We start from the raw sequence: 26,177 nt of genomic DNA on the forward strand, positions 1-26,177 counted from the left end.
TGGTACTATAAACTGAAGTTATTGCGGAGTATTTAAACTGGAACAAAAAATCTTTAATGAACCCTTTGAAGAGGAATGAGATGACTTTCCTTCTAAGCCCCCCCCCAACAAGCGCTCGTGGTGCTGGCGCCGCTCCAGCTTCGCCAGGTTCCGGGGTCGCGCGGACGGGACCTGACAGGGGTCAATTCAAGTCATGCAGGTGGTTCGAAAAACGGGGTCTTGGCTCTTGTGGTCTTGGGCTCGGTCACCGACGCCCGGGTAAGAATGATCACCCCCTCCGAACCCACCTCTACCCCCGCGACTGCGCTGCTGCCCGTGTCCCTGAGCCGCCCGGACTGCAGTAGCCGTTAGGCCTGGACCTCACCGAGATTTCCTTCCCCGCAGGGTCGTGGCTGGGGCGCCAGCCTCCACCATCCGCACCGACGCCCGGCAGCTACAAGATGCGGCGGCCAAGCAGGAAGTTGAGGAGAAGGCGGCCGCCCCGGCTCCGAGCCGCAGCAGTTTCAGGTGAGAGCCACTTAAGTCTAGCCCACGGAAGACCCATTCCACCGACCAAAGTCAGAGAACCAGTCAATCCCCTACTCTGCCACTTGCCATCTTTGGGACCTTATGCAAATTAATCTCTCAGACTCAGCTTTCTCGCCTACGAATGGAAAGGATACCGAGAGACGCTGTGAGGATCACATGAGATGCGCCTGGGCACAAAGTGGATGCTCTGTTAACAGTCTGATGAATGAATGCGTGAAAGTCGGAGGTGTAGAGTAGATGTCACCTTGTTTCCCTCTGAGGGGTATCCCGGCAGACTAACAGTTTTCCCTGGGCTCGGATACAAAATAGAAAGCGGAGGAGCGGGGCGGGGGGTTGGGGGGACAGGAGGCTCTAGGCTGTTGGTGCAGGGTGGCTTTTGTGCTGAGCCCTAGGGATTGGCACCTTGCTTTCCATCAGTGCCACCACCCCTGTGTGCCATCACATGCATTTAACACACGTTTACTGAAAACCTATTTGGTGCCAGGCACTGTGCTAGGTGCTGAGAACACAAATACAAAAGATCATTCTTCCGCACAAACAGTTCCCAGAGTACTAGGGAAGACAGATGTGCAAGAATTTTCAGCGTAATGTGGTCAGTAGTGTACTGGAGGTAAGAAATGGTTGCTTGGAAGTGTGAAGGAAGAGATGTCCCACTCCTGAGGAAATCAGGCAAGTACTGCCAGGAAGATAATATGGAGCTAAGAACTGAATTGAACGGGAGTTCAGCTGGACAATGTGAAAAGGATCATTTTAGGCAAAGCTAATATTCTGGGTAAAGGCATCAGTACGAAAGAACGTAGTATGTTCGGGGGCAGGGGAGAGTGATGGCAGAGGAGGGCAGCAAAAGAAGGGGTAAGAATGCTGACGTCTTCTCTGTAACAGTGGGGCTTTCACCCTGAGCTGCTGAAAGAATTTAAGCCAGGATCCTGCTGGAGTCTTTCAGCAACATCAGGCATTGTTTGAGGTGTTGGGACACATCAGTGACCAAACACCCCAAAACCCTGCCCCCATAGAACTTAAGTTCTAATGGATAGGGGACCAATAAATAAGAAATACGTACAACATGAGGGTATGACATGGCGAGAGTGTGTCTGTTGTCCAGGAGGAAGAGTAGGAAGGTCAGTGTGGAGTGAGGAATAATGCAAGAGATGGGGGAAGGGGGTGAGTGGTGCAGCAGGCACGCAGGGCTGCATCTGTATGGCCTTGTAGGACTTCGTGAGGACTTCAGTCTTGACACTGAATGAGTTGGGAAGCCGCTGGAGAACTTTGAGTACAGGGTTGACATGATGTTTCTTCATTTCAAAGAGTCCCTTTGGCTGCTGTGTTGATATTGAACTATAGGGAAGCAAGGATGGAAACTGGGAGGAGTCCTGTAAGCTATTAGAAGATTATTGAAATAATCCAGGCAGGAAATGATGGTGGCTTGGACCAGGATGACAACTGTCTGGGTGGAACACACAGAAAGTGACGCCAACGGGATGTGTCCGTGTAAGGTGTGAGAAAAGGAGAGGAATGAAGGAACGCTGTAAAAATTTTTGGCCTAAACGGCAGGAAAGGTGGAATTGTACCTAAGACAGGAAGATTGTAAGAGTTTGGTTTTGGGGGGTTATGTTTGAGGTGCTTAATTAACATCCAATGGAGATACAGTGTAGGCTTTTAGAAATGGAGTTCAGGGGACTGCTGGAGCTAGAGACACACATTTAGGAGATTCATCGTATAGATGGTGTTTAAAACCACAAGACTGTACAAGGTCATCAAGAGTATAAGTGTTGGGGCGCCTGGGTGGCGCAGTCGGTTAAGCGTCCGACTTCAGGTCACGATCTCGTGGTCCGTGAGTTCGAGCCCCGCGTCAGGCTCTGGGCTGATGGCTCAGAGCCTGGAGCCTGTTTCCGTTTCTGTGTCTCCCTCTCTCTCTGCCCCTCGCCCGTTCATGCTCTGTCTCTCTCTGTCCCAAAAATAAATAAACATTGAAAAAAAAAAATTAAAAAAAAAAAAAGAGTGTAAGTGTAGGTAAAGAGAAGAGGTCCAAGGACTGAAACCTGGAGTCTTCTTATGTTTAGAAATTTAGGAGATGACAAAGAACCAGCAAAAGAGACAAAGAAGGACACTCCACAGAAGTAGTGAGAAAACCTAGAGGGATTTTTTTTTTTTTTTTTTAATGTAGTTCAGGGGCAGAGAGATCAGCTGTGTCAGATGTTGTCGATAGGGTAAGTCACTGTGTTGATGGCAGATCTGCTTATGGGATTTAACATCGTGAGTTGGTTAGTGACCTTGCCTAGAGCATTTTTGGTGGAGTCATAGGGCTAAAGTCTGGAGTGGGTTCAAGGAGAGCAGGAGATGGAAAAAAACGGCAAGTACAGTCAGTTCTTTCAAGAGGGAATCAAGAGATGGGCAGTAGCTCCGGGAGGCTTTGGGATCAAGAGGTTCTTGTCTGTTTTTAGGTTGGGGAAATGACAGCATGCTTTACCGACGGGAAGGATACGGGGTGGAAACGTTGCTCGAGTGGTGTCCTTGAGAGGCTAACACAAGTGGAGCATCCAAACAGGAGAGAAGGCAAAGATTGTGGGCACAGATGTTTGGTAGAGGACGCTGGCAGAAATTCTGATTGCCTGTATTTCCCTGTCAAGGTCATCAGCTGGCTGTGAGGAAACAAAGCAGGCGGAGGTTGAAGGAGACAAAGGAAGGTATAAAGCATCATCCAGGAGAGTGGAAGAAGGATAATTGAACTGGGGACATGCATACAGAGCCGGTCGCCAGGCAGTGCTGAGGGCCCACTTGATGTCAGAAGTCATTAAAATAAAGCGGCGGCTCTCAACTGGGGTGATTGGGCCTCCAAAAGGACTTTTAGCAGTATCTGAAGACATTGCTGATTGTCACAACTCAGGACGCTGGAGGGACAGCGGGTAGAGGCCGAGGACACTGCTGTACACGCCACAGCGTGCAGGCCAGCCCCTCACAACAAAGAATTGTCCTGCCCAAGATGTCACTAGTGCTAAAGTTGAGAAACCATGATACGTGGAGAGGCCAGTCGACACTGGTGTGTATTTTTCTCTAGTCAGCTGTGCAAATGCATGCCCAGGCTCAGAGTGGCTGCAGAGATGGGTCGGCCGGGGTTAGGGTTTGCCAGGAAGGTACGATGGAGAGGAGGCAGAGGATTGAAGGGGTGTGCGAGGGAGTGATTGTAATGATTGGCCGGTGGTGGAATTTACTGAAGGCCAGGAGAGAAGTGAAGGCCTTGGTGGGGGGAAGCATACGAGTGGGGAGAATCAGTGGGCTTGAAGGGTTCCCGGCGTGAGGTTCTGCGGGTGCGCCTGCAGCCGGTGGCCTGACTGGTGCTTGAAACCGAGGTGATGAGGCTGCAGACGTGGTAATGACAAAGGCCAGGTATGACCACAGGAGTAAGTAGCCAGGCTAGGATAGAGGACACAGGGTCACTGGAGAAAAGGAGGTCAAGAAACAGAAGCCGTATATACCATATATACAATTATGATAGGAGTGGTGAGCCAGGAGCTATGACCTCTGCGTTTTTCTACATTTATTTACATTTAAAAAAAAAATCCTCTCCAGCCGCAATGAGAAAGTGGGCTGAAGAGCGGGAGGCCAGGCCTTCTTTATCCGGGAGCGGAAGTGCAGACTCCCCTGCCCAGGTTCCAGCACCTGCCAGGCTGTCAGGGTCAGTTTGGGTTGGTGGCATGCAGGGCCCAGCACACACCCATGCCTCAGGTGCTTGCAGTGGAAGTCAGACCCCCCGACCCCCACTTTCCAGCCCTTCAGCAGAGAGAGCAGTGGCTGTTTTCAGTCCTCACCCTTCCAAAGAGACGCCGTGTATGCAGGCCTCTCTCCCTCTCCCTGGTATGAGGACGGGTGTGAAGAGGCTGCAGACCGGCGCCCGGAGGCTTTGTCTTTCGTTTTTCTGGGCTTCCCTGCGGTGAACCACTCACTCATCTGTACAGTGGACCTGGTTGGCTTAGAGGCCCGATTTGTCCATGCCTTCGATTAAAATGGTTCACGTTCCAAACCCTCCCTAGCTGAGAACCCTTGCTGTGTATAAAAGGCAGTGCACTGGTACGTTCAATCTTGGGTAGCCTTAAGTTTTTGGACCCCAAGTCAGTAGAGGAAATGATGATGTTTTAAACATTGATGTCATCGCAGAGCCTCATCCACTGTCCATCTTGGCTTGTAGGTTGAAAAGCCAGTGACCTGCTGAGGGGCTGAATCACCTCCACAATCTGCCCTAGCAGGAGGGAGCACACCTGTAACTCTTGAATACCGTTGTGTTATTTTCTGTTTTGGTTTTGTTTTTTGTTTTTTTTTTTTTTAGCGTTTATTTTATTTTTGAGACAGAGAGAGACAAAGTATGAACGGGGGAGGGTCAGAGAGAGGGAGACACAGAATCTGAAACAGGCTCCAGGCTCTGAGCTGTCAGCACAGAGCCCGACGCGGGGCTCGAACTCACGGACCGCGAGATCATGACCTGGGCCGAAGTCGGCCACTTAACCGACTGAGCCACCCAGGCGCCCCGTTTTGTTTTTTGAAACTATCTAGGAAAGCAGGTGGGGCTCCAGGGCAGGACCATGATCCTCTAGTAGAGTATTTTCTAACCCAGCATCCACTGAATTTCAGGAGGCTGTGGGAGGTACAAACACCGTCTGATTCCTGCGTGTAGGCGGGATACAGCAGTAGGTTTACTCAGGTCTGGAATGTTGAGTCACAGCTGTGTGTGTTTGAATAAAGAAAGCACAGCATGGTGAACAGAGCTTTGAACTGAGGCAGGTCTCCTAAGCCCGAAGCCTGGCTTCCCTTGCTCACCCTGCTCCCCTATTTGTACCTCCGTGTCTCCACCTGCAAATAAGAGTACTGACCTAGAGATGACCAGAGGACAGATTCGACTGAGCTAGAAAAAGAACTTGAGCCCCACACAACGTCTAGGTCACTGCTCTCGGCCTGAGTTCATATCTGCTTCACCAGGGATATTTTAGAAATAGATTCTCGGCCCCTTCCAGAAGTCAGGCGTGGGGCGTAAGCATCACAACCACGTGATTCTGCCATTCAACCAGCTTGGAAAACTGGGCCCCTGCTCAAATCTGGCCGGTTTCCTGGTTTTTCATAAATAACATTTTACTGGAACATTGTCCCACCCATTAATTTACCGTGGTCTGTGGCTGCTTTTGTACTCCCAGCGGCAAAGCCGAGTAGTTGCAACAGAAACTTCATGGCCAGCAAACCCTAAATTGTCTATTATCTGGCCCTTTACAGAAAAGGCATGCTGACGTCTCTCATAGGGGATACTGGCTTGGTTTGTTTTTTTTTTTTTAATAGTAATGATATATTATTTTGTCTTTTTTTTATAAAATAGAGAGTCAAGATGCCACCTAAAACCAGAAATAGAGATTTGACCTTATTTTTTTTAATTGCAGAGAGTGGCCCATAGAGAATTGAAAATAGTGATCTGATCGTACAAGAAGGGACAGGGGAGGGTCGAGAGCGTGGATGAAATCCTCTTCTCCTAGCAGAAACTCACTAGGAGTGTCCAGAGTCGGCACACAAAAAAAGACCACTGAAGCATGGTGTTCACCCATAAGAGCAGTGGCACCGGACGGACTGGGGGCAGCTGCCACAGGAGCAGGTCCGGGTGGCAGACTGCTGTTCTTTGTGGTCTTAAAACAAAAAAATCAGGATTCACCTAAAGTGTTTCTTTAATTGCAGCATTTACCCTCCAGTTCCGGGACAGGAGAGCCCTCTGAGGTGGGCAGGAAAGAAATTCGAGGAGATCCCGATCGCACACATTAAAGCATCCTACAACAAGTAAGTGGCAGGAGCGCCTGGGCAGGTCTCGTGGGGGCTTCTGTCCCCTTCGTGGGGGAGGGCAACCCCGGCGGGGAGGGAGGGCCGAGTTCCACAGGGCAGTGTTGATGCACACTCCTCCCTCCTTTTTTGGGGGGAATCCACCTCTGTCTTTATAAAGTTTATTCAGGGTGCCTGGGTGGCTCAGTCATTAAGCTCTGACTTCTGCTCAGGTCATGATCTCTTGGTCTCATGGTTCGAGTCCCATATTGGGTGAGATTGAGCGTCTCTCTCTCTCTGTGCCCCTCTTGGGATTCTCTCTCTCTCCCTCCCTCTCTCTGCCCCTCACTCACTTGCACCCTCTTTCTCTCAAAAAAAAGTTTATTCAGATTCCACGAGAGTGTGAACTAGGCTGGGCATACTACATTGATAAGCTTTCTTTGCCTTTCTTTGGAGTAGTATTTCCTGGTTCTGCTCCAGAGCTGGAGAGAGTGTTTATTGAGGTGTTTGTTTAGTGTTACTGTGTAATGGGGAACAGCAAATGGGTGATACATAAATGAGAGAGGCGGTTGAAGAGTATGCAATTTATTTACAAACTAACCAAAATGTCAATCTCCAAATAAGCATTGTCCCTTTGAAGTACTCACCTTGGGTCACTGTGTGTTGACCTCTCACCTTGTAGGGCTAAACAAGAATAGTGATTTAATGTGACAAGACTAGTATTCTGAGTGGCTGACAGGTGGGTGCCCAGGGACTTCCCGGCTGTGTATTGGCAACAGAAGCCTTGCTGACGTTGAGGACAGCTTTGCAGGCCAGGCCCCCACATGGAGGTGGGGTCACTGTTTGGTCTCAGCCTGCCCACAACGCAATTCAGAGAACCACACGGGAGACTGTTGGTGGTCAGGGATGGGGCGTGGGGCACACGTGAGACGCTGCAGGATTCACCCAGCATTCGTCTGATAAGCTCAAAATGAGAGCAGCCGGATTTCTGGCTCCCCCTCTCTGGCTAATAAGGACATGGGTTAGCTGTGCTTGTTCGAGCCTCTGTGGCCCACCCTGTCCATCTGCTGAAGTTGTGTCAGGGACAGGCAGCTCTCTTGCGCTCTGTTCAGTACAGAAAACCCAGGAAGCCCTGCCAGGGGAAATGGCAGTTCATAGCCGGGCCAACAAGGTCATAGCCAGGCCAGCAAGCAGACTGCCCGGGGCCGCCTAGGGTCCCCTGAGCCCCTTCAGGCCAGAAAGCAGAGCAGTGTTGACCGAGGGGAAATAAGTATGTCTAAGTATTTTTTTTTTTTTTATGTTTATTTTTGAGAGAGAGAAAGAACGCGCATGTGCAGGGGAGGGGCAGAGAGAGAGTGAGGTCGGCTCTGCACTCACAGCAGAGAGCCTGACAAGGGCTCGAACTCATGAACCACGAGATCATGACCTGAGCCAAAGTCAGACACTTAACCAACTGAGCCACCCAGGCACCCATGGCTAACTATTTCTTGAAGTCAGTTAGAGATGACTATAAAAAAAGTTTCACTTCTCTAAAAAAAAAAGTTTTTTGGTCTTGGAACAGAGTGTCATTAGCATTAAAATTGTCCAACAGGAGGGTCGCCTGGGTGGCTCAGTTGGTTAAACGTCTGACTCTTGATCTCAGCTCAGGTCTTGATCTCAGGGTCATGGGTTCAAGACCTACATTGGGCTCTGCACTGGGCATGAAGCCTACTTAAAAAAAATTATCCTGGGGCGCCTGGGTGGCGCAGTCGGTTGGGCGTCCGACTTCAGCCAGGTCACGATCTCGCGGTCCGTGGGTTCGAGCCCCGCGTCGGGCTCTGGGCTGATGGCTCAGAGCCTGGAGCCTGTTTCTGATTCTGTGTCTCCCTCTCTCTCTGCCCCTCCCCCGTTCATGCTCTGTCTCTCTCTGTCCCAAAAAAATAAATAAACGTTAAAAAAAAAAAAAATTATCCAATATGGTAGTATTGCTCACTTTTTTAGGTATGATCATGGTTTTGTGGGATTTTTTCAAAGTCATTATCTTTTAGAACTAAATACTGAAATATTTACCGATGAGATGTTGGGTCTCGGATTTGTTTCAAAATAACCCATCGTGGGGGAAGACCAGAGTAGAAACAGGATTTATAGATGAGACTAAATTGGATATGAGTTAATAATTCCTGAAGCTGGGTGCTGGGCCCATGGGTGTTCATATACTTTTCTATTGTTTTTGTATATATTTAAAACTTCCCCTAACAAAAGCCTTTTTTGTTTTTTTTTTTTTAAGTTACCTGATATAAAACATCTAACTTCTTAGGGAAAAAAGCCAAACAGGGATATCAAGTCTAGACACTGGCCACAGGGAAGACACTAGGAGGGAAACGTGCCACCCTTCTGGATGACACTTGCCCACTCCAGACTGTGCAGCCTGTGTTAGCTCGGCCTACTAAAACCACCACAAACAGGGGCTTAGACGGCAGACGTGGATGCCTCACAGTTCCAGAGGCTGGAGTCGGGCATCAGGGAGCCAGCACGGTGGGGTTCCGGTGAGAGTTCCTCTGAGTCACAGGTGGCCGGCTTTGCGTTGTGTCCTCACCCGATGGAAGGGGTGAGGGAGCTCTCCGGGGTCCCTTTTATAAAACAGAGCACTGACCCTGCTCGCGGGGGCTCTACCCTCGTGACCTACTCACCTCTCAAAGTCCCCTCCTCCAAATACCGTCACATTTGGGATTAGGATTTGAACATGAGTTTGGGGAGGACACACACATGCAGTCCATACCTGAGCTGTCCTTAGATTCTGTGATGTGTCAGATTTTGACGGGGTTCAGGGGGTGATTGGGACCCTTCCTGACGCCTCCTGTAGGAGTTCAGAACATTCATCTGACAAGTTCAGAGGGCACTCAACTGCTAGTTGAGTGCCTTTCTCTTTCTCAGCCAGGCGTGCAAGGGCCTGGCTTAGTGTTACTTCCCTGACCAGTGCTGTGTCCTGTGTGCCTCCCTGCTTTCCCAGCACGCAGATCCAGGTGGTCTCTGCCGCCCACCAGCCCCTCGCCCGCGCGTCCTGTGGCACCGAGGGATTCCGGAATGCCAAGAAGGGCACTGGCATCGCCGCACAAACAGCAGGCATAGCTGCAGCCGCGGTAAGCGTGTGTCTCTCTGGCGCCCCCTGCATTGTGTGCTGGTTTGTGCAGGCCTGATCCCTGGGAGGGAGCTTCTCCTTGAATAGTCCCCCAGGAGCAGTGGTGTTTGCCAACTGTTGTTCGATACCCTAACATCGGGGGCAGTTTGAAGGGACCTTTTTTCTCTCATGAAGTACCAATCTGATTGTGAACTGCTGCAGACCTTTCTAGAAGCAAATTGGCAGTGTGCGCCTATTTGTATATTTATTGACCATCTGCTGTACAGCAGGCACTCTGCTTTCTGATCTTTCCTCAGAGGATGCTCAGTATTACCCACGTGTTTTGTTTTTTTTTTTTAATTTTTTTTTCAACGTTTATTTATTTTTGGGACAGAGAGAGACAGAGCATGAACGGGGGAGGGGCAGAGAGAGAGACACAGAATCGGAAACAGGCTCCAGGCTCTGAGCCATCAGCCCAGAGCCCGACGCGGGGCTCGAACCCACGGACCGCGAGATCGTGACCTGGCTGAAGTCGGACGCTTAACCGACTGCGCCACCCAGGCGCCCCTACCCACGTTTTTAAGAGCCAGTTAAGATCCGGAGTGTGGGCCTCGCTCAGAGTAATTGGTCTAGGACCACAGCCTATGCCTGGGCTGCCGTAGCACGGGCCTTACAAAGGTTCACACTCTGCCAAATTGGAAGTATTTCCTGAAGGAAAACTTCAGCCTGCAAACAAAGCTGGATGCCCCAAAATAGTATTTGCTATGTATAAATGACCATCAGAATGTGTTAAGTGTCTACCACTGGACAGACTGTATACACTAAAATATGCCACCATTAACAATGAGCTCTGCGTGGCAGGTTGAGTGGACTTCTTTGTGTTTTCCAGACTTTCTATAATGAACAGCCTTTATAATCAGGAAAGAAACTTTTCAATGATAACCCTTAAAATTTAAAATAACACTTTTTAAGTGGGTTACTTAGTATTTAGGCTCAACCTTAAAAATCTGCACTCGCTCCCCTGAGAACACAGAAGCGATATTTAGAAATCTCCATCAGGTGGCAGTGCTGACCTAGGGTTTGACAAGTTCCATGCTCTCTGCTGGTGTCTGCCCTGCACTGTGGCCTTTGCTGCCTTCCCTGTGTTCTGCCTGTTTAAGGATGGGGATGCCTCTTCCCTGCAGCTCATAACCCTCTTGGTCCTGGTAGCAGTAGCAACAGATCTGATGGAGCAGTTCTCTCCCTGGAGCACTGACACTCTTTCCTCCTCTCCAGAAAGCTGCCGGGAAGGGCGTGACCCACATCCGAGTGGTCGTGAAAGGCCTGGGGCCAGGGCGCTTGGTAAGTGAGCCGGGGTCTCCGCAGGGTGTGCGCTTCCTTCCTGAGAGAAACGGGGCTTGAGCGCAGAGTCAGGAGACTGGGAAAACCCTGTGGTGGATTTCCATGAGGGCTTCAGTTTCTTTCTGGTCTTTGAACCTACTAAGCTTCTCAAAAGCATGCCCAGATCACTTAGTTTAACTCATCAGACACTTATTGAGTGCCTGCTGTGTGCCAGGCACTGGGAATAGAAAGGTGCTCCCTGGGGGCTGTCACAGATGGACCCCTCGGCACAGACAGCAGGTGCAGTGGTAAAGCTTGTGCCCAGCGTGTTGGGTGCCCATGGGGTATTTCCCCAAAGGTGACATCTTTACTGACTTTTCAAGAATAGCAAGGTATTAGCCAGGTGTGGGGGGAGAGAGAGGACATTCCAGGCAGAGGAAACAACAAAAGCGTAATGCTTACAGGGTGTTGGGGTTTACAGATACTCTTAGTTGTCAGATTCCAAAGCACACGGTGGGAAGTGGTCGGTGCACCTAGAGAAATGGAAGCATCGAGGACGTGGTTGAGGGGTTTGGTCGGGAGTCCTTTGGGAGAGATCAGAGTCAGGATTGTAGGTATGAAAGCCCCACCCCGGCCCTTTCCAAGGCCCATCTGGACATGCTGGGTCACCGTCTCTGGGACCATGCCATTCTACTGTTCCTTCTGCCCCTTCTAGTCTGCCATCAAGGGACTGACCATGGGGGGCCTGGAAGTGATCTCAATCACAGACAACACCCCCATCCCGCACAACGGCTGCCGCCCCAGGAAGGCTCGGAGGCTGTGACGGAAAGGAAGCCTGCCCCTGAACGTGACCTCAAGTCCCGCCTCCAGCTGGACCTCACAGAAAGCACACTGTCAGAGCTCTCTCCAGAGGAGGGCTTGCCGGAGACCCTCAGGGAGTAAGACAGAGCTTTGCCCCCTTATGTGGTCTTCTCACTTGTTCCTTCGACTGGAGACCGGTACCCAGAAGTGACTCAAGAGGAGCCCCAGGGTGGCTGATGCCCAGACTCCAACCAGGAAATGCCGCCTCTGCTCTGGAAAAATAAAAATGTCTCTACATGTGCAGTGGTTCGTGCGTGCTCTCTTCCAGAGTTGCAAACAGCGTTCCCCGCTGCCTTCTGACAGTGAGAAAGTGATCGTGGGTCGAGGTGAGAGCCTAGACAGAGGCTGAAAAGGGAAGTCTGAGCTGTTGTTTATCAGATAGCCTCCTCATTGGTTTCAGGTATTTCCTCTCGGGCCCCAAACCGAGGGCTTTTTGCCTCCTACCTCTGGAGTATCGTGGGAGTAGAAGATCCCACTGTTAGCAGACACGTCTAAAGTTCGCACCCGTGGTGGAAAAGGACCCTGCCTGAGCTCAGGTTCCATAAGTGTGGACGGTCAGAGCTTCCCCACAGCGAAGTCACCTGACGCCCACCCAAGCCCTTCAGCATCCCCAGCACCCAAGATTGGGGGACCCTAAAGGGAAGAGATAGAGGGGTGTAAGATGGGATTCTCTAGAAAATCGGGTGGGTGGAGGGGTGGGCAGGAGCAGGAATTGGTGGGGAGCCCAGAAGGTGTGGACACCAGTGGGCTCAGCCTGGGAACCCCAGGCAGGACTGGCTGCTTGCTGATGGGTTCTGGGCTCCCCGGATACCACGCGGGAGCTGAGGGTGAGGGGTCTAGAGACCCTGGGGCTCTGCACCCCCTGGAATACCACACGGGAGCCAAGGGTGAGGGGTCTGGAGACCCGGCAGGAGGGACCCGGCCTCCCTGGACAGCAGGCCAGCATCCAGAGCGTCCACACATGCCGTTTCTCCCACGTGAACAAGGCTGCAGGAAGGGCCTGCCGAGCACAGAGAGGTGGGCGCCATGCAGTCCCACATCTGGGCCCAGCCGGCCAAGCAATGTCATCTGCCTGAACTCCTGGGACTTCATCCACAGGCGCTGTCTCAAACAGGAAAGCACCTGTGATATGCAGGGTTAGAGGGGAGAAAGACCACAGGCTGGGCGTGAGTTTAGAAGGAAAAAATGTCTCCCTACTGCCTTCTCTTCTGTCCTCGGAAGGACCTGAGGCTGACTTGTGACCCTTGACTGAAGAAACCCAACCGGAGGCTTGTCGGGTTAAGGCCGTTGCTGGAAAGTGTTCTGTTGTCTCAGCAAAAGCACGTAAACAGGATTCATGAAAAAAACACGAGCGCTCACACAGCCCTTGAGAACGGCTCTGTGATTTGTTGGGGTTTAGCCTTTATTCAGGTGGGCAGAGGACCGTCCGACGGTTTATCAGGCAGGGCCCAAGCAAGAAACAAATGGTTGCAAAGGTTTAAGAGAGAAGTTTAACGAAGGTTCTCTACAGAGGTGTGGGCGGGGTTGAGGGAACGAACACGGCCTCATTCCCCTTCTAGCAAGAGCCGGAAGCCCTCCCACCCGCAGCTGCCAGGGGCAGGGGGAAGCACGGTTCCCAGAACCTGGCTGCGGGGAACGCAGCCTCGGTCCCGGAGGCTCAGCCTCACAGGCCACAGTGGTGGTCCCCATCCTTCCTGAAGAGCGGTCCTCTGTACGCTAGTTTTAGAAAACGTTCTCTTAATCACAGCGGGGCTTTGAACAGGAAAATCACACCCAGGGGAGCCTGCAAGCACAGACAGGACACCGGGGCCCTAAAGGATCGATGGTTTTGGGTCCAGAAACAGATGCCTGGCACTGCCTCCAGAGCCCACGGTCAGGGTATGCTGGAGGGTGCACGCCGCGTTGGTGTGAGCGCTCCGTGCACGCCGTGGTGTGCAGGCTCTGTGAGGCCAGGCCAGGCTCCGGTGCTCTCTTAAACTGTAGTATGGTCTTGACCTCTCAAAGACCTGCTCCCCACCCCTCCCTCCCCCCACCCCCGAGAAGACTAAAGCGCGTGCACCCAAGTCTGACTTAGTAAGGCAGTTAACCATTGACCTGAACTGCTGGCCGCCCCGTCCCCTGCGGCTGCAAACCCTTCCGAGCATCGGGCCCCACGGTCCTGAGAACACAGGTGGGCCATGTGCTCGCACCTTCCCGGGGGCAGAGAACAGGCAGAGCTGGGCGGGGGATCCCCACTCTGCACCAGCAGAGTGTCGGCATCAGCTTGTGTGACGACTTCCTCGTTTCCGGGCAGCAGGGCCCTGGACTCTCTATGAGGCACCTGCAGTTTTGCCCCAACCGCCTCCGAGCCGGTGGCACAGGACTGGCTCCGTCACGGAAGCCTCTCTGCTCCCACGCAGGCAGAAGGGCAAATACGACTTCTCTCCTTTCCGCAGAGACCCAGTGTTTTCCCTTTTTCCAGCCGAGGTCATCACCTGACACTGACATGTACCGTCACCGCCGAAATAAGCCTGCTTCACGTTAGAGCACCTGGACGCTGGCAGAACATCCCTGCACGTTAAGGGAAACCATTCTCCAATTACCTCTGCCTGCAACCTTGCCCTGACACATCCATTCAAAAAAACCCACAAAACATGCGTATATACCTTCCCCCTGGGCTCCCTTATTATTTTTCTCTACTTGTTTTTCCTCTAGTGGATAGACACACTGCTTTTTAAATCTGAGTAGTATCAGCCCCAAGCAGAAATTACCCATTCAACCGAATTAAGCAAACATAGGTTATTTTTTTTTTGCACAAACAGGTTGGGCACCGGGGGAACAGAAATGCCGTGACCGTCCTGCATGAAGCTCACAGTCTGGGGAAGCTAGACAGACACGGGGCCAAATCAGAAAGAAGTTCCAGAAAAGAGGCATGAGTGGCCTCGGTGTTTGAGTGTAAGAATGGCCCCCTCAGTTTCAGGGACGGAAGGGAGGGCTTTATGGGGGAGATGGCAAGCAAGAGAAGCCACCGGACCGGACTGTGTCCTTAGGATGGAAAGCTGGCAAGGCAACACAGCCCAGGTGGAGGGGTCAGAGATCATCGGGTTACTGGGTGTAGCTTGGTTGGCATGGAGGGGGTGGTCCCGGGGTTCAGACCGGATAGGAGGACAAATGGAGGGAGAAGCTTACGGAAGGAGTCAAATACCTTGTGGCTACACCAAGAATAAAGGGTAGGTCCAGCAGATGCGGAGAAGGGGAGGTGGGTATGGAGAAGGCAGGAGACAAGAAGGAACTCCAACATTAGGAACTTTAACGCTCGCTGTTTACAGGCGATGAAATTGGGTAGGTAGGCATCGTCTAAGATCAACTGGAAATAAGAATCCCAGAGGTTTAAGGCAGGAAACTATGAGCTGCAGACAGAGTTGTCCGTCTTAATGCTGAAGCCACAAAGGGAAGCCGGAAGGGGACAGAGAAGAAGGCTGTGAGAGCAAAGGTCCCTAAACGAAGCCCAGTGGCCCAGAGAAGAGGAAGAGCAACCCCCTCCCGTGGCCACCGCTGTGTGTGTGAGGTGCAGGGTTGGGGGAGCGGAGCTCTGGGGGCCAGGGAGGAAAGGGAGGGGTGGCGGGAGTCACGAAGCGGAAAGCAGGCTGCGCGCTGGGACTGGGGTGCGGGTGCGGAGGAGGGGTGCAAATGGAAGGGGCCTGTCATGCCTGGAGGAGGCAGGGACAGGGACCCACCATAGCCCCGGTCTGCACGGACAGAATCTGGGTCCAAGGTCTGCTCTGCTTCTAACCTGCTTTTATATGGAATATAAAAGGTCAGAAAGCATGAAGAGATGCTCAGTCTTACCAGCAAGCAGGAAATGGGAGTTAAAATACAGGACCTTCCTTCCCCAAATGATGCTAATCAAAGCCATGGTGGGGCAGAGACTGCCCAGGAAAAAAGCAGAGAATGAGGAAAGCAGGAGGCTGAGTCGTAAGAGTTGTAAATGCTCCAGGAGGACAAGGCTGCAAAGCAGGTGGGGGCGGGGGGGGGGGGGGAAGCGGTCAGAGAGGCAGCAGGTGTGGTGTCTCGAGAGCCAAGGGACAAAGTGCAGGCTGTGGCTCAGAGCTCTAGCCAGGTGAGGACCGGGCAACAGCCACCTGGATTTGGCAACGCGGAGGTCACCGTCCGCCAAAGGGAGAGTGGCTGGGGGAGCGTGGGAGGTGAGGAGAGAGGCGGAGGATCCTGGTAACGTCTGTGTCGTGGCTACAGGGAGCGTGCCAGAACACCCGCACTCTCCCCTGAGAAGTGGCGGGCCAGGAGTCGGGGTGTGGAGGCGCCCCGGACCTCAGGGAGGAGAGGGAAGTGGCTCGGAGCTGGGGAGAGGCAGCCCTCAGCAAGGTGGCAGGAAGCCAGGCCTCAGGGGAGAGGCAGCCCGCGTGGGGCTCCCTGTGACAGGCGTGCCCACTGTAAGTTGGGGACAGCTATGCTTGACTGGTCACCAGCAACTGAAACAGAATATCCTTGCAATCAGCACACAAGTAACGTTTCTCCCCACCTACCCCACCACCACTGCCCCCACACGCCATACAATTGTTCTGAAGTGAAATAAAAGCGCTATTCCTCTCTGAGCCCTTACTGGGGGGACTAGAAATAGCTAGAGCCTCTTCAGAAGGAAGTTTGGCAGTATCTGTCAACACTTAGGATGTACAGACCTTTGGCTTCAGAATTCCCTTCAAGGAATACATCCTGGGGAGCGAGCGACGCTGTCCCAGAGAACATTGTCCCTGTGCAATACAAATGCTCCACCTCCCCGCTGGCTTGTTGGCTACTGGCCCCATGTGGCTCTTGAGAACCTGAGATGTGGGTAGCATGACCAAGGAGCTGAATTTGGGGTTTTATTCAGTTCGGATTAACGGACACGTGCATAGAAACGTGCTGGTGGTACCTACTACCTTGGACAGTGCAGTTTAGATCCTGTTCGTGGGTGTGGCAAGTATATGCAAAGATACAGATTTCCTGAAGCACTGTGAGTAAAGACCAAAAACTGCAACCAAGATGTGCATCAATAGCGGGCCAGTAAAAGACATCACGGTGCATCCATTATAATGGAGAGTTAACCCTGAAACAAGCCAACATGTATCGCTGAGTGAAAGATAAAAGGGTCCAGGGGACAGTGTGCATAGGATAGTCACTAATTTTTGTACAAAAGGGCAGGATATGGGGCTCCTGCGTGGCTCAGTCGGTTGAGCACCTGACTTCGGCTCAGGTCATGATCTCACGGTTCACGAGTTCGAGCCCCGTGTCGGGCTCTGTGCTGACAGCTTGGAGCCTGTCTTGGATTCTGTGTCTCCCTTTCTCTCTGCCCCTCCCCTGCTCGTGCCTGTCTGTCTCTGTCTCTCAAAAATGAATAAACATTAAAAAAAAATTTTTTTTTAAGGGCAGGCTAGGTGTACGTAAATGTATATGCATTAAGAACCTGAGAAGACAGACCCCAAAATGGCAGTGTCTCTGTAGGGAGAGAAACTGGGAAACCAGTGTGCTTGTTCAGATTAATTAATGAACCAACTACAATAAAATAGAAATAAAGGACTGGTTTGTAAAAAAAAAAAAAAAAAAAAAATGTATAAAAGCTGCGAAGTTAGACATTATATATAAATTATCTGCTAAAGTACGCACACAACATCATTAATGGATATTTTGACCCACTCGGACCCTGTAACGCACCCCACCCCCATCCTGCAGGTGGTCCGGTATTTGAGGGAAGACATCTGACTTGGCTCAGAAACGTGTTGTGGTAATTAATCTGGCTTCTCCCCTCTGCCTGCCTGGGTTCAAATTAAATTGTGCACACGCTCTGCGATTTAGCATAACAAGTCTTGCCAGAGAAGCCGGCCTCGGTGTCATTATTGCTGGGCTGGAAGGAGGGGGCAGACAGAGCAAAGTGCTCTGTTTCCATAGTGCCCCGTGGCGGCTTAACCACGATGGATTTGCGTAATCCCCTTGAACGGAAACGAAATGTCAACGAAGGGGCAGCCTAGTGTCCAGGGGGCCCTGGCCGGCAGAACAAATGTCATCTAGACCCAGATGAGCACAGACTCGGCACACAGGCTGTCAGGCCACACTCCCCACCCCACCCCCTCCAGACCTCAGGGTCCCCCTCAGGTCAAAGAGGGGGTGAGTGGGACGCAGCTCCGGCATCCCAGGAGCCCACAGCTCATTCATGGAAGGCCCGGGTCCTGACACACTGGTGGCCACACGGGGAGAGCCTCTGGGGTGTGACAGAGGCCTGACTGTGTGTCCCAGAAGTGCAGTTAGCCCTTCTCCCCCTAATCCTGTCTCCCAGGGGCCTTCAGGCTCCTCCAGCTGCCCGTCCCTTCCAGCCTGCTGAGGTGGGAAGGGCTTGATCGTTGGAGACCAGCCCTGCCTCAGTCTGAACCTCAGCCTCTCCACCTCCCAGGGCTGTTAGGGGCATTTGCTAAGACCACCGTGTACTCCGCTGTATACAGCAGGTGCTCATCCAGGGTGCCTGTGTCCCTCTCACACCTGTGGGCTCTGGGCAGTGTGGGCACCGGCTGGGAACACGGTGGTGAACACAGGTGTGGGTCCAGCTTGCTGCCATCATCATTATTACTTTTTAAAAGCTTTTTTTTTCCTGTGATTTTTTAATCAGAAAATGTTCTGTAGGAGCCAATCACCTGTCCTCCTGCTCCCTTAAATCCACTCAACTGTAGATTAAGCCAGATTGTTAAAAACTTGCAGCCAAAAATTAAATTAAAAAGCCAAATGACTCAAGAGTCTATCCCTCAAGGGTTTTTCTTCCCTCCTTCCTTCCTTGAAAATCTATCAACACTCAGACACAATATGCCTGAAACCTGGTACCTGCCCTAAGCAGCTTTGAGGCTAGTGAGAGAGACAAATTCTGGAAAAGACCATTGTAATACCACTGGTGCTACCACAGAACAGGGGCACCTGTGTGTGTGTGTGTGTGTGTGTGTGTGTGTGTGTGTAAGCACGTGCATGCGTGAGCACATGTGTGACAGTAGGTATCAAGGAACACTTCCTAGAGGAGGTGACATCTGAGCTAAAGATAAGAGTAAGAGAAGGCATGGGGCGCTTGGGTGGCTCAGTTAAGTGTCTGACTTCGGCTCAGGTCATGATCTCACGGTCCGTAAGTTCGAGCCCCGCGTCAGGCTCTGTGCTGACAGCTCAGAGCCTGCAGCCTGTTTCAGATTCTGTGTCTCCCTCTCTCTGACCCTCCCCTGTTCATGCTCTGTCTCTCCCTATCTCAAAAATAAAAATAAAAATGTTGAAAAAAAGAAGAGTAAGAGAAGGCAAATGTTGGGGGTGAGGGGGACGTGTCGAGCAGAGGATGGCATGAACAAAGGGCAGAGTGCGGAGATGACAGCCTGCAATAAACTGCACACTGTTCAGAGCATAATGTGAGAGAGGGAGGCTGCAGGGGGCTGCATCATGGTCCCCAGAGGTATCAGATCTCAACCCTGGAACCCACACTTGTCACCCTATATGCAAATAGGGTCTTTACAGATGTGCCAAAGGATCTTAACATGGGAAGATGACCCTATCTGGATGGACCCTAATGAGATCACATGTATCCTTATAAAATGGAGGCAGCGTTGGGGCGCCTGCGCAGCTCAGTCAGTTAAGAGACCAACTTTAGCTCAGGTCACGATTTCACGGTCCATGAGTTCGAGCCCCGCGTCGGGCTCTGTGCTGACAGCTCAGAGCCTGGAGCCTGCTTCGGATTCTGTGTCTCCCTCTCTCTCTGCCTCTCCCCTGATTGAGTTCTATCTCTCACCACCACTACAGCCCCCATATTCCATACGATTGTTCTGAAATAAAAGCAATATTCCTTTCTCCAACTCTGACTCTCTCTCTCTCTCAAAAATAAACATTAAACAAATAAAATGGAGGCAGCGTCTGATTGCACAGACAGAAGAGGGGAGGCTGGGTGGCCACACAGAGACTGGCAGAGATGCGGCCACAGCCAAGGACCACCTGGGGTCACCAGAAGCTGGTAGAGGCAAGGAGCGGACTCTCTCCCTAGAAATGAGATGAGAATCCGGTAGAAAACAACAGCAGTTGAGACTGTCGGGCAGGGCTCATCCAACAGAGGTCCAGGAGGCAAAACTGCTATTTCCAGGTGAAAGAGGGCCGAGAAGAACCGAGCTGCCACCGGTAATGTCTCATGGAAGGGACCTGGAGGGTGGCAGTGGCCCCAGCTTCTCACAGGCACCCAGGAACAGATGGGCCCCAAGAGGGCCCTGCACTGGGGGGCAGAAGGGGCTCCCTTCTCGGGCTCTACTTCCCGGGCCCTCTGAAAATGAGCCTCAGCCATTGGGATGACCCATCTCTAGCCCCTCGGTCGCGCGAGCTGAAGACAAAGCTGCTTCTGGGGGAGGAAGGACAGTCAGGGGATCCTGACAACTGTCCCTGGGAGCAGGCACATGTTTTTGTCCTGCTGGGATTGGGATAATTGGGGCACTAACCGAAATGCATTTCTCGCCTATTTCCCGTCTGATTGAAAAGTACTTTGCGGTCATTTAGAGCCCTCACACCCCCATAATCAGAGCTCAGTCGCTCTGGCAGAGGCAGGAAACTGGGTCACCAAGTGGGCTCCAGGACCTCCCAGGATGCAATACCCACAGAGTGCAGGCCCACCCACCCTCCAGACCCCCCAAGGACATGGCCAGCTCTGTGCAGGCCCTGGGTGAGGGACAGGTTCAGGAACGGGCTGGACTTGGATGGAGTCTAACAGGGTCCGGTTTCCTTTTTCTCCCATCACTGCCTCAAATCGACTATGTCAGACCTCCTTTTCTATAGCCCTGAACCCCATCGCAGGAAGATTCCATGGCTTCCTGGTTACTTTTTTTTTTTTTTTTTTTTTTTTAGTTGGCATACAGTAATATTAGTTCAAGTGTACAATATGGAGATTCGGCACCTCCATACATCAGCAGGTGCTCATCACGACAAGTGCCCTCCTTAGTCCCCATCCCCTATTTAATTGTAAGAATAAGTCCCATTTGGGGGCACCTGGGTGGCTCAGTCAGGCATCCAACTCTTGACTTGGGTCTGGGTCATCATCTCACGGTCATGGGTTCGAGCCCCACATTGGGCTCTGTGCTGACAGTGCTGAGCCGGCTTGGGATTTTCTCTGTCTCTTGCTCTCTGCCCCTCCCCTGCTTGCTCGCTGTCTCTAAAAAATAAATAAAAATAAAACTGAAAAACAAAAAAAGAGTAAGTTCCATTTGGATAGTTACCACTCCCTTTCAGAGACTCAAAGTCCAGCCCAACCCATAACAAAACTTCAACCTCATGGCAGCCCAGAGCTTCTCCCCCACTCTCCACCCTGTGTCTGCAGCCTGTCTCCACTCCCCCGAGCACAGGGTTGAGGGGAATGCAACGTGGGGGCGAGGGGCTTGGAGAGTGCCTTGTCCTCCCGTCTGGGGTTCTCTTGGCCGACGCTAGCATTCACACCTCCATAGGACAGGCTGGCGCTTGTACAGGTCCATGGGGGCTCTCTGGAGACCAGTCCCATCCACCCAGCCACCGATGCAGGGACCTCAGCCCTGGGCCCGTGGTGGGCATGGAGTTGTGCTGTCCAGACCCCCTCAAGGAAGGGGGTTGCCCAGCTGCCAGGAGCTCCATCAGCCTCAGGGTCGCCTGCAGAGAGCTGCCTTGAACCAGTCACACCCTTCCAAAGGCACACCCACCCACAACGACCTATCTGACACGAGTGAGCGAGTGTGCACCTGGCCCCCTCAGCTCCAGGCTGTGGGGCCTGCACCACCTCTGCTCGACCCTGCTCCTCCCCTCCCTCCCACAGGCCTCGATGCTGGGCCGCTCCCTAATGAACAGTTTGTACCCAGGGCTGTCACAGAGTCTGCTCTCCAGAGAACCCCAACACGACTGCTTCAGCGACAAGCATGTGCACTCCGTGACTGACCTCTCCCACCATCTCAGCACCCAGCCTCCTATGGAAGGAAGATGAGGCCATCCCCTCCCCGCTGCTTTGGTTAGGGAGATACTAGACGTTTTCCAGTTCTGCAGGTGTTGAGGGGTGGTGTGGCAGGGGCAGGGTCCCCATCCTTAAGTCAAGGAGAGACAGTGGTCTGAGGTCACCCACGCCTGGGCGCTTCCAAAGGCACTGTAAACACCTAATTTCCAGTAACAAATCCTTTTCAACTTAGAGCAGCCAGAGTAGTTTCTGTTTCCCGTGACTGTACTTTTTCAAATTTCTAATCTCTTCCTTTGCCTGGATGGGGGGGACAGTTATTGGGTTGGTTCTGCTATCTTTTATTACATCCCACGTGGATGTGACTGGTCCTCCTCCAGGACCGTGCGCGTAACTCTCCAGGAGACCCTTGTTAAAATGCAGGTTCTGGGGCGCCTGGGTGGCGCAGTCGGTTAAGCGTCCGACTTCGGCCAGGTCACGATCTCGCGGTCCGTGAGTTCGAGCCCCGCGTCAGGCTCTGGGCTGATGGCTCAGAGCCTGGAGCCTGTTTCCGATTCTGTGTCTCCCTCTCTCTCTGCCCCTCCCCCATTCATGCTCTGTCTCTCTCTGTCCCAAAAATAAATAAACGTTGGAAAAAAAAAAAAAAAAATTTAAAAAAAAAAAAAAAAAAAAAATGCAGGTTCTGATTCTGTCGGTCTTGGATAAGGCCCAAGAGTCTGCCTTTCGAGCAAGTTCCTGGTAACAATGCCTTTGCAGTAACCGGACCCCTGGCCTGCTGAAGGGCACAGCTGCAGACTGTGAGGGAACCTGGCATCTACTGTGCTCAGCTGCGGGCCTTTATCGCAATTCCAAGGCAGCAGGAAGTAGCCCCCTTACTGTCCTGCACAAGCGGGACCAGGCCAGGTGAGTGGGGGCCACAAAGGTGAGTCAGACACACTCGGGAACCTCGAGGATCACAGCCAGCAGTCTCTACTGTGCACAGAGTCTCGTGAGTGATGGGGACACAGCTGCCTGCTTCCTCCATACCTTGTGACCGAAGGAGTCTAGCTTCCCAGGCACAGGTCAGTGGTGCTTCCTGGTGGGACTGGGGTTTCCGGTCGTCAAAGGGCCGGCACTGCAGAAGCACAGGGGAGAAAGCGGGCCTGCCGGCTGGGGCTGGGAGGAGGAGCAGGCAGTGACTGGGGAAGGAAGGCTCAGAGGTGGCTCTGAGCTGGACCTCTGCAGCTGTGACGGCGGAGAGCATCACCGGACGGGGGGGACAAAGAACAGCAGAATAACTGATGAGAAACAGGGAAAGGGCGCTGGCCAGCCAGGTGCCCCCTGAGAGAGGATGGCACAGGGTGGGGTGCTGGGACAAGGGCAGGCTGGGAATGCTGACAGGAAGGACTGAAAGGGAGATGAGGCCACCCAGAGGAAAGCCATGCAGAGGAGTTTGGGGTGCACCTGATGGTTCTGAGCAGGGCTCTGTCAGAGGCATGACAACATCCCGGAGCAGAGGAAGGTGGCAGCCTGAGTGGCCTCCCACCAGCCCGGGTCACAGGGGCCTGGCCTCGTGAGCCTTATTAATTATATTTTATAAACAGATCCATTCATTCATCTGGCTTTCCTGTTTCTTCAAAAGTTAGAATACTAAGGGGCGCCTGGGTGGTTCAGTCAGTTAAGCGTCCAACTTCGGCTCAGGTCACAATCTCGTGGTTCGTGAGTTCAAGTTTCATGTCGGGGTCTGTGCTGACAGCTGGGAGCATCGACCTGCTCGGATTCTGTGTCTCCCTCTCTGCCCCCCGCCCCCGCTAGCGCTCTGTTTCTCTCTCTCAAGAATAAACAAACATTAAAAAAACAAAAGTTAAAATACTAAATGGAACAACAGAAGTGGACATGATGTCCGTTTAGATTGTCATAAACATGTGGCTTTGAGGGGCAAGTGGAAAACACACAGCACAGCACTCAATAAACATGTGTTGCATGTGCCAAGTGAATGAATGAATGTACAAGATGAGCTGCCGTGGGCGGGGGGTGTTCCAGAAGAGCCCGGGTTGCCCTGATCGAGGCAGCACCGCGTGGGACAGCCTATCCCTTTGGGACCATCCCCTCTGTTCCTGCATGTCCAGACCACTCAGAAAATTATAGATCTTTTTTTTTCTTTTCACTGAAATGACATCCTGACCTCACATGGCCAAAATAAAACTCTTTCCCTCTCCTTGTCTTACCTAAGGTACCTGATGCACCGCGGGCCCACTTCAGGCCAAAAATCTTTGGGCGCATCCTTGCTTCCTTTTCCTCACGCCCACGCCAAACCATCAGCTGGTCCCGGTGGCCTTACCTCCGAAACAGACCCCATTCTGACCGCTTCTCCCCATGTCTGCTACCACCCTGCTCGTGCCCGGCCCGCGGTCTTGGCCTCCCGATTGGCCTCCCTGTTTCCCATCACCCCTTCCCTCAAGCATAACCCATGTGCCACCCCAGCCAGAGTCATCTTTTTAAACCTTAAACCAGATGATGTCTCTGGTTTTAGTTTTCCTGTTTAGATTCTGCTTCATGGGCGGGAATGTAACTCCGTGAACGCAAGGGTTTGTGGATTTGGGGGGACCCAGGGTGGAAGAGCGAGCGCGCACGTAAGGAGTACTCAACAGCCACTCACTGAACAAAGGCCACTAAGCCAGCATCTGGGTGGGGGGCTGGCCTCTACCTCAGTTCCCGGGGGGCTGCCCCGACCGGCTCCACACTGCTGAGCAGTACCACCCGGATGCTGACTGAGCTGCTTTCCAGAAAGATGCCATGAGAATCGTTGGAGAGCATCACATAAAGTGGGTTTTTTTAAAAAAGTGGTTTTCTAGAATGTTCCTGGAGAAACATTTCCAAACAAGAAGTAGAAAGACTCTGGATTACCAACTAGATGAACAATAACACTCAGGAGTGGATGCCACAGTGTTACCTGGGATTCAAAACACTCGCCAGTGTCTGGTTCGGAAAGGGCACCACAGCAATGTTTCCAAAATGTGACAAAAGAATTTAGAAGGTGGGGGGTGGTTTTTTAAGTAGGTACTTCACAAATATTTACTGAACGAATCGACTGCTAATGTAATACTAAAACTTATGCCCAGCATGTCATTCATTCTAAGCTTTACAGTGTAAGAAGCGGTGATCTGGAAAGGGGTCCCTAAGGGGTCCTAGCATTCCACACACACCTCTGGTGACTTCCCCCTCGCATTCTTCTGGCCCCGAGTTATGCAAATATTTATTGTCCTATTGTTTTGAAAGCATTTTTGACAGCTGCTTCAACCCCTCTGTGAAATGAGGCAGGAAACACAAGGGCAGACAAAACAAATGAAATCAGCAGACCCAAGTTGGAGGCGGCACAGAGGCCGGGGAAGAGAGGAGAGCCGAGAGCAGGCCAGCAGAGACGGTTCACTCCAGTTACGGACTCTGGGTCCATCACTGGAGATTCACATCTTACTTTCTAGAACGGAGAAGATTCTCTGATCCAAGGTTCCCTGGCCGTCAAGAGGCAGGAGATGCCACGGCCTGAGCGTGGCCCTGTCACCTCCTGCTGCCGTGAGGACAGAGATTAGCAGGCACTAAGCCCCGAGGGCTGGGAGGCACTAGAAGAGCCAGCCAGAAGGGCGCACTCCGCGTGCCGCACGCGCTCTGTGCCTCTCCACCTGACGGTCCCTGAGGTTGCTGGGTACACCTAATCCAGCTGTCACCACACACTCTCCCTACTCTGCAAACAACAGCTGGTCAGGGCTGGGCCCCACGGCTGCCCATCTGCCACCCGCCCTCCCTGGCCAGAGATTCATGGCTCTCTTTAAAGGCCCTTATCCCTTGGAGCATCTCTCCTTGTCCCCCTGCCTTGGATCTACGGCCCTGTTGGGGATTTTCCATCCTTCCCTCAGAGTCGCCTGCCGGCAGTGGGAGTCTCAGACACGCCACGTGCCCTCCTCTACCCCACGTCCTTCCCCAGGGCCCCTCGCCACACGCAGGGGCTAGGGAGGGACTTAGCTGCAGACTCTGAAGTCCAATTTGAATTCCGGCTCCAGCTTTGTGACCTTCGGCAACTTGCTCAGTCTCTCTGTGCCTGAGTCCCTCATCTATAAGATGGAGACAACAACAGTAGGCACTTCGGGAAGCTCAGAGGATTAGCCGAGAGGACTCGCTAAGTTAACACACAGAAAGCATTTCATCTGGCTGAAGCGCCCAGGAAAATGGCAGCTGTTTTTAGCTCACCTGCATTCCCTCTGACCTTCCAGAAGGCCCGCTGGGCGGCAGATATCCCCTTTAACTCAAGCAGGGCTGTCAGCTCTGTTCGTGCGCATGCTAATACTGATGGCCAAAGCAACGGCTTTATAACCCTCTTCAGGAAGTGTCCTGACACCCACGGAGGGAACTTAAGAATCTAGAGAAAGACTATAACATGAAAGGTCTGCACAGAGACCCCCATGCTATTCTTTTTTTTTTTTTTTAAGTGTATCTATTTATTTTGAGAGAGACAGAGACAGCGTGAGCAGGGAGGGGGAGAGAGAGGGGGAGAGAGAGAGGGAGAGAGAGAATCTCAAACAGGCTCTGCACTGCCAGCCTGGAGCCCAATGCAGGTCCCAAACCCACCAAATCATGAGATCATGACCTGAGCCGAAATGAAGAGTTGGATGCTCA

At 52.3% G+C, this 26,177-nt stretch overlaps 2 protein-coding genes across 3 annotated transcripts in view; one reads left to right on the forward strand and one right to left on the reverse strand.

Moving 5' to 3' along the window:
- Nucleotides 1–112: 112 nt before the first annotated feature.
- Nucleotides 113–11,833, forward strand: MRPS11 (mitochondrial ribosomal protein S11). The gene is made up of 6 exons (XM_025919575.2): nt 113–258; nt 385–507; nt 6,235–6,333; nt 9,302–9,431; nt 10,685–10,750; nt 11,445–11,833. The coding sequence occupies exons 1-6, from the start codon at nt 194–196 to the stop codon at nt 11,550–11,552; spliced, it is 591 nt and encodes a 196-aa protein (XP_025775360.2). The 5' UTR covers nt 113–193; the 3' UTR covers nt 11,553–11,833.
- Nucleotides 10,772–26,177, reverse strand: part of DET1 (DET1 partner of COP1 E3 ubiquitin ligase) — a 58,509-nt gene continuing 43,103 nt past the window's right edge. The window contains exons 5-6 of one of the 2 annotated variants that reach the window (XM_086711511.1): nt 11,192–11,262; nt 10,772–10,790 (exon numbers count right to left, since the gene is read on the reverse strand). In XM_086711511.1, the coding sequence (XP_086567637.1) occupies nt 11,217–11,262 (46 nt within the window). In that variant the 3' untranslated portion in view covers nt 10,772–10,790; nt 11,192–11,216. Of the gene's footprint in view, nt 10,791–11,161; nt 11,263–26,177 lie in introns of those variants that run through there. The other variant, XM_086711510.1, reaches the window with a different exon arrangement.

Source organism: Puma concolor, chromosome B3 (assembly GCF_028749965.1).
Source record: "Puma concolor isolate L17-30 chromosome B3, mPumCon1.1.hap2, whole genome shotgun sequence".
NCBI lineage: Eukaryota > Metazoa > Chordata > Mammalia > Carnivora > Felidae > Puma > Puma concolor.